This window comes from Scatophagus argus, chromosome 10, assembly GCF_020382885.2.
Source record: "Scatophagus argus isolate fScaArg1 chromosome 10, fScaArg1.pri, whole genome shotgun sequence".
NCBI classification, from domain to species: domain Eukaryota; kingdom Metazoa; phylum Chordata; class Actinopteri; family Scatophagidae; genus Scatophagus; species Scatophagus argus.
Window position 1 is genome coordinate 14,294,983 of NC_058502.1, and position 14,122 is coordinate 14,309,104.

General features: G+C 39.2%; 1 protein-coding gene across 6 annotated transcripts in view; it reads left to right on the forward strand.

Moving 5' to 3' along the window:
• Positions 1 to 14,122, forward strand: part of LOC124065776 (neurexin-1a-like) — a 237,960-nt gene that overhangs the window by 111,310 nt on the left and 112,528 nt on the right. For all 6 annotated transcript variants that reach the window (XM_046401509.1, XM_046401510.1, XM_046401513.1 and 3 more), the window contains 5 exons: positions 1,872 to 1,994; positions 3,619 to 4,000; positions 5,189 to 5,379; positions 6,160 to 6,333; positions 10,262 to 10,381. In XM_046401509.1, coding sequence (XP_046257465.1) covers positions 1,872 to 1,994; positions 3,619 to 4,000; positions 5,189 to 5,379; positions 6,160 to 6,333; positions 10,262 to 10,381 — 990 coding nt within the window. The remainder of the gene's footprint in view (positions 1 to 1,871; positions 1,995 to 3,618; positions 4,001 to 5,188; positions 5,380 to 6,159; positions 6,334 to 10,261; positions 10,382 to 14,122) is intronic.

Consider the following 14,122-nt stretch of genomic DNA (forward strand, 5'->3'; position numbering starts at 1 on the left):
TGCTGTGCCGTGCCACACTTTTTCGCTGTTCCCTTGGGCCTGAAGTCAATGAGGCGGGGAGAGATCACTGTAGATCCATCGCTGCAGATAGATCTCCATCAGTGAGGGCACTGGACAGGGCTGGACATGGTAGACAGTGGGACTAAAGGACCTGCAAGCCTGGTCAACAGCTGGCTGTTTGCGCCATAGACAGCACTACAGGCGTGAACCCATAGTGAATGGTGTGCAGGAATGTGCTTCTTAATGCGATTGACCTCTTTTCCCCTTTCCTTTCTTTCCTCCTTGGAGAGCAACAAGGACAGGATGATGGAAGGCAAAGATCAAGCATGCTTTCAAGTCCAACTCCATCCCATTATTTCATATCTCTCCTCTTTAATCCCTCGCCAGTCGTCTGGTTTCAATCCTGCCCCGGTGTTTAGTGCTTACAAAGCAGAACTGTACCTCTGAGATTGAGTGTGTCCCAGTATTTTGGCACCCTCAGATTTGCATACACATTGCATTGGTGCTTTGAAGATTGCAGAAAAGGACAAAATAAATAGCCATAAATGGATGCAGGGAATGAACGTGGCACCCCTCTGAAATGCTCCCCACAGTGGGCAAGGTATCCGGAGCCTGGGGAATTTAAAACTGTCACAGTGGCATGTCCTCATTGGCCTGTTTGGTTATGTGTATCCAGCAGGGGAACATCAGAGCTATGAAGCAATTCAAAGATGCTCTTAGACGGAGGCTGCATGAAAAAATAATGTGTTGCCCCAATTGGACCTGTGTTGGAATTTCTAAATGCAGAAATGCATCTTGGAGATTTATTTTTTTTTATGCTCATGAGATCATGCGGTCGATCTGATTTATCTGTAATTCTAAATTTGATTATCACTCTTTGAGGTTTTTAGACTCAGTGATTCTGTGTGACATCTCCATTACTGCCTGCAAGCAGTGACACACTTTATGCAATATTAAAAAGCTGGTTTCAGGAGTCAGTGCAGGAATGATTCAGAGATGTGAAGTATTATTAGTTAAATGTTATGCAGTTGAATGGCTATTTGGTATTATTTATGGATTTGATGAAAGTGCATCAGACATAATAATCAAGTTTTTATAGTGTCACTGACAACATCAGCTGCCTCCTGCTTTTTCTAAAAAACACCCCTTTATTTTCAAGGGTGCTGATAAAAAAAAATCACAATCTGTATTTCCTGGATTTATATGGCGTGTCTTGTTTAGCTTTCAAGGGGTTGTTTTCACCATCAAGCACACTGATCCCCATATGCAAGTATAGCTTTCCATATCACTATTTCATTTCATGTGGTGGACATGAGAGGAATCAAATTCTGGGTTGCACTTTTGTAGGTAAACAAGATGGAGAGTGCCTCGCTCCAACGTAGCCTTTTCGTAGTTGTTTGCTGCCACCAAGTGGCTTGAATGGAATGAAAAAAAAATCTCACAAGAGATGAGATATGAGAAATGAGAGAGCATCTGTAATGAAAAGTCTAATTATACTGTGTTTATTTAGACAATATACATTTGCAGAAGAACAGTTAGTGTCAATATTGTTGGTAATAATAAATGTGACATCCTAAATTACTGCCTCCCTCCTCTTGGTTTTTGGAAAATGGTGTTCAGTGAGAATTCGGAAATTTGATGCCCTATCTAATGGTGCGATCAGTACAGCAAATGCAAGTCAGAATGATGTGTTTTTATGGACCATTAACTGCTGTATGTTTACCTTAATGTTTTCTGCCTCTGTCAAACTACTTAACTCATCCACTCTGTCCCCCTTTTGATCTCCACTCTCTCTATCTCCCAGCCTGTCTGTAATGTATGTGGTGTGTATGAATGCATGTGTGTTAACCGCTGTTTGGACTGTCCTGCAGGCAAAGGCCCAGAGACTATTTTTGCGGGTCAAAATCTGAACGATAATGAGTGGCACACGGTACGTGTGTTCAGGAGGGGCAAAAGTTTGAAACTGACCGTAGATGATCTGCAGCCTGTGGAAGGTACTTCTCATCCTCTGTTGTCCTCCTTTTAAATTAAATTACCCATGATATTTGTTGTGCTCTCAGATTCTAGGTAAGCGCTATGGCAGAATAAAGGACAGATTCAAGTGTATGATCCATACAGTACTGTGCTGTGACAGATTATTTGTTTGCTCATCTGGAGAGACCCTTTATTTATTTGTTTCTCTGACAGCCAGACAGACAGTGTTTAAAAGATGTCCTGTAGCAGAATGATAGATGTTTAAAGCTGACTACAAATTTTTGACAAAAAATCAGCATGTTTTCATGACTAATTTTACAGTTTATACAGAAAACCAAAACTTAAAAAAACTTTTTAAAATTGTGAAATAACTTTATATCAACTCTTTCCTGTGCTGCTTAAATGTTTTCCCTTTTTTTCTGGAATTAGAATTGAAGTTCTCTAATGTTCTGTAAGGGTGCTCCGATTGATAGACCACTGATCATTATTGGCCGATTTTTGATTTGAAAATTTTTAATTGGTGGTTTCTGTGGAGACTGATGAGAAGAGCTGATCAGATACACATGCAGTACTGTTTCTCTGTGCGCTGCCATATAGCCACAGCAGATTGCAGGTCTTGAATGGCCAGCCAGGCTACAGAAAACATGTTTGGGACCAAAAGACTATCACTTAGCAAATGATGAACTGAACCAAGTGCTTACCACAGTGGAATGCATTTTGTTATGTTACTGTAGTTAAAATCACTGGCTGCTCAGCACGAGGCCTGCAAAAGATATGAAGACTCTGAAATGTTCATGCAGTGCTGGTTTGTCTATCCCCTCAGTCTCAAACAGCTTGCTGGCAGGAACTTACAAATATTTTGCATTGGTTAAACCAAGAGGGCACAACAACTCCATATTGAAATCTGGTTAGCTAGCTGTTAGCTGTTAACAGCCTGTGAGCAGCAGAATCCTGCAGAGTGTTTGGCTTTGGGAGCAAACAGCTAACAGAGCTAATAGCTTAGAGTTTCTGATCAGAGGAAGCGCCAAACAGAAAACTCCAGTTTAATTCAACAGCAGACAAGTTTACAGTAAATAAATGTGCTGAAATACTTAAGCTGAAGAGAGTTTGGAGGTAAAGTACTATGAGTTTAAGTTACGTCAATGTACATTTGACCAAACTTGTGTCAGAAATGAAAGTACCCAAATACAAGCAGTCCCCAAGTGGTGGAGTGATGGCTTCAGGGTACAAAGACCTCAGTACCAGGGCTGAGACAGCTGAGACATAGGGTTTGTATCCTATTTATTTTTTCTTGATCCCCCTTTTTTCACAATTTACAGATAAATTTTCACTTTGAGCAAAGTAAATCCTCCTCAATATTTTTATAATGATTTTTTATTACACCACTGACAACAACTACAGATCATAATGAAATAAAGAACATAGTTATCAGTGATCATGATCATGATTGGCCTTGGCTGATACTGCTTTCAGCAACCAGTGATCAGTGATTGGGCCCCCAAACTCATGATCAGAGCACCCTTAGTCCGATGTTATTCCAGTCATTATTTTGAGAATCTGTCATTGACCCCTTAATTGCAAAGTGTTTCCTCTTTAACTGTTGTACACCTCCAACCTTCCCCCCACTCTCTGTGCTGATCCAAGGTCAAATGGCAGGTGACCACACCCAGCTGGAGTTCCATAACATTGAGACGGGCATTGTGACAGAGAAGCGCTTCATGTCCATGGTGCCGTCCAACTTCATTGGCCACCTCCAGAGTCTCTCCTTCAACGGCATGGCCTACATAGACCTCTGTAAAAATGGTGACATCGATTACTGTGAGCTCAATGCTATGATTGGATTCAAGAACATCATCGCTGACCCTGTCACCTTCAAGTCACGCTCCAGCTATGTGACCCTCGCCACTCTGCATGCCTACTACTCCATGCATCTATTCTTTCAGTTCAAAACCACCTCCTCTGATGGCCTCATCCTGTATAACAGTGGGGATGGAAATGACTTCATTGTGGTGGAGTTGGTCAAAGGGTAAGTGAATAGCCTAAAGCCTAAAGCCTAAAGAATGAATGCAAAAACTGGAGTTTGGAATTGAGTATTCTATTTACCATAGATCTGGTCATACTCTTGCATCTTCAAATGTTTTAACGGGGCTTTTTAGACCTTAATGCAGAAAACCATAAGATGTATTTGAATCCTGTTGGTCTACGAGTCTTTGCTGTGGTGTTTATGCAGTGTTTTCTTGAGATAACTTGTCAAATGACAATGTTAAAAGTACCTAGGTGTGCTTTTAGGGGAATTTACAAAAGAAGTTTTATATGGTTTGGGTGGCTCTCTTGGTTGTTCAGATGAGGCAACTGCTAATGCTGGAGTAACTCTTCTCTTACACAGACGTTACTTGATTTTTAAGGTAAACCTACCTGTCACCAGATGTAAAGACCAGCAAATGGAAAAGGCTTTAAACTGAGTTGAATTAGTTTTATATTAGTGTAGCAAGATGTTTATTTATGTAAGAATCTCCATATAAATGGATTATGGTTTTAATAATGCAGCTCTTCATAGTATATGACAGTTTCCAAACAGAATATTATTCTTGACAGTTTTTATGCCATTATTATGGGAATTCAAATTCTTTTCTTATCACCTCTGTGCCAGAATATTTACTGAAAGAGCTGTCGGCTATTACTGTTCTTTTTAATCCTCATGAAGGCACAACAAATACCCAACATAAAAGGGAATCAGCTACACAAGGGTATGTTTCTTAATGCTGAATTGCAGCTATAGAATGACCTTCTTTTAAATAATGCCTGAAGTTAAGGTGTTATTCAATGTGCTGAACATTAAAGTCATACATTTTAATTAAAATGAGCATGTGAATCCTAAATTGCCTGTAAACCCGAGACTTTAAGACCAGTTTGTTCAGCACAGCCCACAATCTTTTGTTCACTCTGCGACCTGCCAATTATTTAGCTTCCTTTTCAGACAGCTGCAATTTCTGATACTCCCCTATCTACACATTTGAATACACAGGCACTCAAGCAATGCTAACAAACACACACATGCACACACTTGCTCCACTTTTCAGAGGTTTTATTGCACTTTTCTAATTTTTCAACTTTTTGATTTTCATTTTTCTGGCAACACCTACAATGATGTGTTTGGCTCTTCCTTTCTTGTCCATGGTTGCATCCACTCATGTTGTTAAATTTCTGGTTTCAGTTACCTGCACTATGTGTCCGACCTGGGAAATGGAGCCCACTTGATCAAAGGCAACTCAAACAAGCCCCTGAATGACAACCACTGGCACAATGTCATAATCTCTAGGGACACCAACAACCTCCACACTGTCAAGATTGATACCAAGGTCACCACTCAGACAACCACAGGAGCCAAAAACCTGGACCTGAAAGGTGTGTAGGAATAATGCATTTCTGTGTTTTCTTTTCAGATTTCATTGAACTGGGGCAGGTGTGGCCTAGAGGTGAAAAAAGTGACTGAAAGTTTGTACCAGCAGGATAAAACCTGCAGGATACAGGAAAATGTTTGGCCCTCACTCATTTCTATAACAGAGATACCTTTGAGCAACACAACCACCATCTGTTCACTAATGCTAACACTGACACTGTGCCTGTGGTGAGTTCATAGAAAAAAAGAATAAAGGATTTCCCCTCGGGGATAAATAGAGGATTTCTGATTCTGATTCTGAAAGAAACATTTGTGGTCCAACCTAGGATAAAAGTTATTTGAAAGAATTTTTAGTTAGACAGATTTAAAATCTAATAATAAAACCCAAAAGGATATTGGCATGGTTAAATCTAACTAATGTATCTAATAATTTGTAATTAAAAATTGTTCATGAAAGGCTTCAAAGCAGATGACAAATTTCACAATTGGACATGAGAATAAAAACAATACTGATAATATGTCACAGTATAATAAAATATCATTCGACACAGTTGTCATGTTTTATATACCTGACTTACAATAACTAACACTTCTTCATTTCATCATTGATTGCTGTTAATCAGTTAGTCAGAAAAATTTAGTGCGAGAGCAGGTACTATGCTGTTCTTTTAATTGTACTTTGAAATGCTTGTTCCTGTACTGTAACCATCATGAAATGGTAAGCTTGGTACTGTGTTTTATTTCCACTAGGGGGCAGTATTGACATATTTGTCATTTTTGCACAGGCAACCTTTACATTGGTGGGGTGGCTAAGGAGATGTACAAGGAGCTGCCCAAACTGGTGCATGCGAAGGAGGGTTTTCAAGGTTGTCTGGCATCTGTGGATCTGAATGGGCGGTTACCAGACTTGATGTCAGATGCTCAGGACTGCGTGGGACAGATAGAAAGGGGATGTGAAGGTGAGTGGTCACTCACCCCACTAACGAAACATAAATCCTTTATGTTGCTTTCAAACCTTTTGCGGGGAGTTAATTACTCATTCTAACTAATGCTTGGGTTTGAATTTTCTTAAGAACTCAGATTCCCCCTCATTATCACACAACTATCCTAAATGGTCATCAAGACCATGCAGTATTGTACTGCTGCCCAGTTTTCCCGTTCTCACACTGACAAGGGCACACACATAAACTGTGAAGCACACCCACTAAGGCACCGACATTGCCAACCTGTGGCACATAATTTAACATCCATAAAGTGTGTTAGTATTCTGTTAGAATGCATTAAGCTCTGACACTCCTCCACGGGCAATCATTTCTGTTTCACTTAGCCATAATCTGATTATTCTCTCTGCCATATTTGTCCTGCCAGTGTTATTTCCCATTTTATCCCCATTCTGTTTTTGCTCTGTGCATGCTTGCTGGATCTGAGAGTTTGCCAGAAGCAATCCTTTTGAATTATGTATGAAGCCTTTGTTGCATGCATGAATATCATTTTGCCCAGTCTAATGTGTGCACCACATCCAGAGACAATATTTGATTTATTTTTCAACTTCACTCACAGTTTAATTTTACAATTCATCCACTCTTTTTCTATTGAGTACGCAACTTCTGAGCTTTTCATGTTCCAGCATTACTAATGTAATCAAATTCAACACCCTGTGTGGGTCTGTCTGCTGTTTGGTGCAACGCAATATCAATGGTCACTCTCAGTGGAAAATGGCTTCTATGATATCACATTTATTGAATTTTGTTAAAGCGGTGAGAAGGTGGCTCGTAGTTGCTGAAAGTCTTTGACTAAAGCAGGGACAATTTCAGAATATGCACTTTTCTATTACTTTAAATTTTACTGAACATAACAGACATAGCAGGTTTGCCCTATTCACTTCCCATAATAATGACTTCACAATTGCACGTTTTTACATATTGCTGATGACATTTTAAGAGTGGATGCTATTACAGTTTGGCTTAACTTGCCTCCATAATACAATCCACCTCTGGCTCATTTTGAGGGCAGAAATGCTTCTCAACCCTAGCTATATCTCTCCTCCTTCAACAATCTGTATTTCTGTTGCTCCATCTCTGACGTCTTGGTGCTTTACTAACAGCTGGTATACTTTGCCTTTTCCCTTCTTATTACTTTGCTGACAAAAGTTGCATTGATGAAAGCTGACTTGCAAGGTAGATAGCTTTGTCTGTTTGATACAGAGTTTGATTTCCCACCCCTCTTTGCATCTGCGATGTCTCTGACCCCCCTGAACCTCCCCACAGTCTCTACCTCCACACTTTCCACAACCCCCCCCCCCGAGCAAGACGACTGCCTACTTTAAATTCACCCACCTACCATATGAAATGGGCTTCAGTCCCATAGGAATACAAGTATCATTACCATCTTGTATCAAAGTCTATGGGGCTCACTTTTTGATTTGCATTCACATATCGTGTGTTATTTTTATTGGACATAAAACTTATTTTTGCTTTTATGATTTTGCTTATGTTGCTTACTCTTTTCATTCTGTGTCCACAAACTGTACATCTAAGAGATACATCTGCATGACTTGATCATAGTCTCAATAACAAAGTTGCATGAATTTCTTATTCCAAAAACTGAGGTTTTAACTCCAAGTTCAATCTTTTTTTTTTTTTTTTTGTGTTTTACATTAAATTAATCATTGTTGTTGTAAGTCCCATGTCGTCCAATGTCATCTTGTTATAGTCTCTGGCACTATATCATTAGGAAGGAACTATGTGCAAAACAAATAGCACCATTGGCCAGTAACCAAAACCAATAGAGATGCATTATGGTTACTAAATGGGCATTTTTGTTGCTAGTCATTACGGTCAATGAATTTGTCATTAACATAAATTTAAAATCAAGTAAATTGATTGTTCTCTACATCATGTCTTAGATATAAATCAGAAAATATAATGTATAATTCTGTATTGTAATCACATCAAATTGTGATGTCTGACATTAACTAAATTTATAAGTATGCCATTACACATCTGTTGTCTTACTGATTATTTGACTCATAAGTCAGGTCAAGTCAAATTAGACAGTTGGCACATTATAATATTAAAGATTTCACAAATGATGGAATCATTGCATGTAATCAGATGCTATTTAAATTGACATGTAATAAAATGGCTTTTAGTAACATTTGTAATCATTATTCCAACTGTTTTTTTCTTCTGGCAAAATGCAGACTAGATACACCATTTTACTTCTTGAGTGGGCTACAGCAAACTGCAGTTACCATAGCTACCTTGAGGCTGAGCAGCTGTACATGTTATTCAGAAAAAGAAAAAAAAACACGTTAGATTGAAGTTGTAATGTATGTATTCAACGGTTATTTTAATGGTAGTTCAAATATAGATGTTAATAATAGCTAATAATAACTTATAATAATGGTGGCCGGAATTGTAATATAAATAGTAAAAATTCAAAATATTTCCATAATTAAAATATCTGACAAACATAAACAAGAGTACCAACAGTATTCATCCATATTTACCCTAACCATTTCACTAACATTTCTCCATTAACTGAACTAACTCAGCATCACTGTAACACAAACAGACAGCCAGGCAATACTGCTGTATTCTTACATTATCAGCTCATACTTACAAGAGGACTGACTGATACACTGATGGAACGCTGGAAATGTTAGATGATAGAAGATTAAACACTTTGACTCCAAACATATCTGAAAGTACAATCACATCGCTAATTAAAAGCACATGGCTCCCCCAGGCCACTGCGTGTCCTATGACCTCATCCACAGCTGGTAATAAAAGTTTTGGGTGATCAGATTGCAATCAGAAAGTGTCTAACACGGGGGCTAATTTCACAAAGTTATTTTAGATTGGTCTATAGTGTTAGGTCAGCCTTATTGACGTACTTTTATTAGACAGAAAACAAAGAGTAACTTATTTTAAACCGTTCTAACTTCAGGATAACTTGGTTAGTGCTGTGTTGTGAGTTTGTTTTTTCTTTTTATTATTGTATTTTTATAGTCTTTGCTAAATATTCCCAGTAATTGTTATATTCTTCTACTAGACAAACACTTTTTGCTGGAGCAAACAAAATTTAGCAGATGTAATTTTAACATAAAACATTTGGTAAAATAATACAATTTGTGACAGTTAAGAAGGAGACAGCTTTGTGAATCAGATGAATTTTGGTGTGTCTGAAGTCTGACTTTAAGTTTGATCTAAACCAAAGTCCAAGTCTGTCTTTGATGAACCAGCCCCAGATGTGAAGATGCAGTGAAGATTGTAATCTCACTAACCATGTTCACAGGTGGTCAGGGTCACGTGACAGTTTGGACAAGGAGCTGGTTTACAGTGTGGACTGTGTACTACAGACACATTTTACTTGGTGGTGTAATAATTATCAAGCCACATCAGGTTTGGACACAGTTTAAATTCATCCTACGGTCCAAATGTAAGTGGGAGCTCTAACCTAGTGCACACATAATATTCTGTCTTCTGCTGCTCCTAAATACGAAATAAAATGTGAAACTCACCAATGACAGTTTAATTCAAGTGTTTGAACTTATTTAAATACCTCAATTTTTGTATGTGTGATGTTTTTGTTGTGTCTCTTTACTAAATAAAATTAAATTCATTGAAGGATGAAGCGTGCAGTTAGCTGCAACCTGGAAATGTGTAGCAGTGTTTGTAGACTGAATACAAAACGGCTAAATTAGCTGTTGTTAGAATGTTGGCATAGCATATGTATGTTTGTTTATTGTACTGTTCCATTTGCAGAAGCCTATTTTCTGTATGTTGTACGTGACATTTAATTTCACTGCAGAGTCAATCTGCAGACTATGCAGCTTGTTATTATAAGTCTGTTCACAGAGTTGCTATTTATCTCCATATTCAGGCCCCAGCACTACGTGCCAGGAGGACTCATGTGCCAACCAGGGTGTGTGTCTACAGCAGTGGGAGGGCTTCAGCTGTGACTGCAGCATGACGACATTTGGAGGACCGCTGTGTAATGACGGTAGGATTCCACTTCCTGGATCTTAACTGTCAAAGTCTGAATAGTTTGTTTTTTTTATTTTATGTGACTCTGACAAGTTCATAACATTTGGTAAACTTTGTGCACCCCACACATAATATTAGATGATGGGTCAGAACAAATCATCAAAAAATGTCTTGCCTCTTACACATTTCACAGGAATAGAAGCAAAATTCACTCCTGTTAAGGTAATTAAATGTGTCCAGAAAAATCTTGGCATCAGAGGTTTAAAGGTGGGTGTTAGCATTAACAGCATGGCCATTTTTATCCTGAGCTTTTACGCAGACTTTGTAACTTTGTATTCCAGCTCATTGACTGGTATGTTGTAACTTGGTCAGTTAGAAGGAATCTCGACACTACATTTTATTTGAGCAGCACTGCTTTGAATATTTTCTTCAAAGAAGGAATTGAGAACGGTTGCGACTCTGAAGGGCAGACACTTTGACATTTGAGAAGCCTGGCTGACAGTTCAGTGAAATCTCATTAAAGTTCAAGAGATGTACCACTAGAGGGAGTAACAAACATTGTGTTTTAAAACATCTATGGGAGTAAGTAAAAACCTCTCACATGTCCTAAAAATTCAAACTTACTTTAAACTATATGCAATTTAAAAGTTCTCTGATATTAATCTCCCTTAAAGATCCTTAGATTGTCACTTACTTTAGTGCCTGCTCATTAATGTATAGTTTTTGGAAGAACTAAAGTAATATCTGCTCCATCCTTCAGAAAATGAGCTACTTTCTTATGCAAAACATGCACGAGGGATTTTGTTTGGTCATTATTTTCTTCTGCAGCGTTTCACCCAGTAAGGGGTGAATGGGCAAAGTGCTGAACTGCATTAAGGAGAAAAGAACGGAGTGGGCACACTGGAGATGACACAAAAGCAGAAGAGAGAGCACCATAAATGTTAATGCATTCTGTGTCACTTCTACCAGCTTCGTAAGACCCCATCTTTTGTTATCAACACAAAGTGTTAATAGATTCCCGCGGAGCCTCATACCCTGAACATATCTGCTGCCTATGATAACACTAAAAGGATTCTTCTGTCCATGAGATGTGAGCTTGAGTGTAGCTCGTCCTGATCCAAGCCCTCCACTGCTCCTTTTACTCTCCCTTTCATTCCTCAAACCTTGTTTAGATCAACAGAAGGGTGAAGCTGTGCATGAGATGTTGAGGGATATTTCTGATGATGAACTCCTCGTGAACCTTCCTTGTGCGTTAAAGGGAGAACAAATGGAGTTTGGAACTTTTTTTCCTCCTTTCTTCCTGTCATACATATTCATCCTTAGTGGGCCCATAGAGCTAATTTCTAACAGTGGGAGCCTAGCAGCTCGCAGGACATGTATGCATATATTACATCTGAGAAAAAGTGCTGTACCTGCTGATTGTGGTTACCGTAGCTTGTCTCATTCTTCCTGCTGACCTGACAGAACAAGAGGACAGATCAAGGTGCAGACCCAAGGGATGCAATATGTAACCACAAAAACATACTTTCTAAGAAATCTCTTTCACTATGGACGAACTGAACTAGTCCTCAGAATAGTGATGCAACTCACTCTGCCAAGGAAAATCTGTGAGCAGGAAGAATGAATCTGGAGATGGTTGGGTTTTATCTGTGTTGATGGATTGTCATGGGGATAGAGGAGGGGGAGGGAAGCAGCACAAGAATGAGAGAAGCGTCTCTGAGGAAAATATCACTTTTTTAGAGGATATATTTGCATAAGCTGAAATGCAGGCAATTTACAACAGAGCAATGGGTCTCAGAGAAAGCAACTTGCATGGGGAGCTCAGTGCATTTCCATGTATCTCTCTGGTGGGTAGTCTTGGCATCCTGCTTTCTCACATGGAGAAAAACTCCATTTCACAGCTCCTGGCCCCTAACATGTTCAGCCGGGATGCACTGTACAGCTGTCAGTCACAAATCAGAAAGAAACTAATGTCATATCTCATAGTAAAACACCATCTCATTGTTGAGCTCATGTACATTAAAAATGTAAATCATTTTGAACAGAATGCTGTGTATTTACACATCATGTTCACTTTGCCTGTCTATTGATGTTAAGCTTTACTTTTTCATAGCGCAGCACTGGTCATAGAATTACTGTATGTTTTCAGGTTGTCGGTCCATCTTCTCAAATTTGGCAAAAAACATCCATTTGAACTCAATGACGGACTGATTAGAGCTTGATGGTGGTGTTGGTGGGAGGGCTTTAAGCAAGTGAGGTGCAGCCTAACATGCAACATGAAGAGAAGGAGGGAGGAAGACATCGGTCATAACGTGACCATTTTTTTTCTTATTTACACATCTTAAATTGAGTAATGTAGCTGGTATCTTCATAGCTCATATTTTTGCAGTTTTTAGTGCATACTGTTGCTTTTTGCAAGTACTTCTACTTTTAATCAGCAGTTTAAAATAAGCACAGCAGGTATGTGATCCCTCCACTGTTTTTCGGAGAATCCACCATTTCTCGGTGGTACCATGAGTGTGTTATGATAAAAGTATTTCAACTTTTCAGAGCAGTGCTGCACCTCTCACTCCAGACTGCTGGCAAGATGATGACATACATATAAAACAATCTTCAGATCATCTCCAAGTGCCAGTACTTTTTTAAATGAACTGTGGACACAGTGTCTTGAGAGTTGTATTTCTAGAACCTATTATCTCCACTGGATCCCTGCTGTCAGTGAAATTATGAAGAAAAATAATGCAAGCCATGCTGGCCAAGATGAATCAAATTTCTCTCAGATCATTTTTGCATGTGAAATGAATTATGATGATTGTGAATGGTGTTAAGCCTGCATTTGGTCTCGTCACTACAAGCTGTTTTTGATCCCAGTAGGAATGAAATGGCATGTGAAACACATTTTAGTCAGTGACTCAGTCAGCAGACACAGACTGCATGTATCTGTGTGTGATGAAGTCATCAGGGCTGTTCTGAGCGATGCTGGTAATCAGCCAAAAGCAGAACATTAGCAGTGCTTTCTTCAAAGCTCAGAGTATGAATTAATATTGCCATATTGCATTTTGTCTTCTCTGTAATGTTCACTGGGGTTTGAAATAAAATAAAAAGTCTTCCAGTTCTGGGGTGGGGGGAGGTGGGGGGTGGTCCATCTCTGGACCTCCTGGGGGTGTTGGCCTGCAGTGTCAAGCGTCTGAGGGTAATGTACAGAGACAAACAGAATGGTGTTCACTGTTGAGCTAAAGTGGGTCGTGGAGAGGCTACAGTGAGGGGTATGCCTGGCTTTCACGCAATTTTTGTTTCGCCTGGTTGCTCCTGCGCCCAGTCTTATAGCCAGAGCTATTAGTGCCATGTCAATATTGTATCAACAATGGCAGTTGTGTGTGGGTCTAGTCTGCATTGTCTCTGCCCAAGGCGCAAGACACCCCCCCTCTCACTTAATTTCTAAAGGGTCTAAGTCAATGCTCATTCTTCTCTCTTTGTACCTTGTGTATAGTCTGTCTGGGCCCCAGGGTTGTTATCCATGTGATCTGCAGTAGACATGGGTCTGATATTTCTTAAACGAATTTAGAAGAAAGTAAAAGAATCCTATTTCTGTTGCTTGTCTCCTCTACTCTCCAAGACAGCTACTACATAACACAGAGGAACCAACACACTGATTATGTTTGTTGGGTAAGTCCACAGCTAAATATTTAGGACTAGAAGTTCCGAATCGAAGAAATCTAAGAAAATTCAGAAAATGAAAACAACTATCATTGCAGTG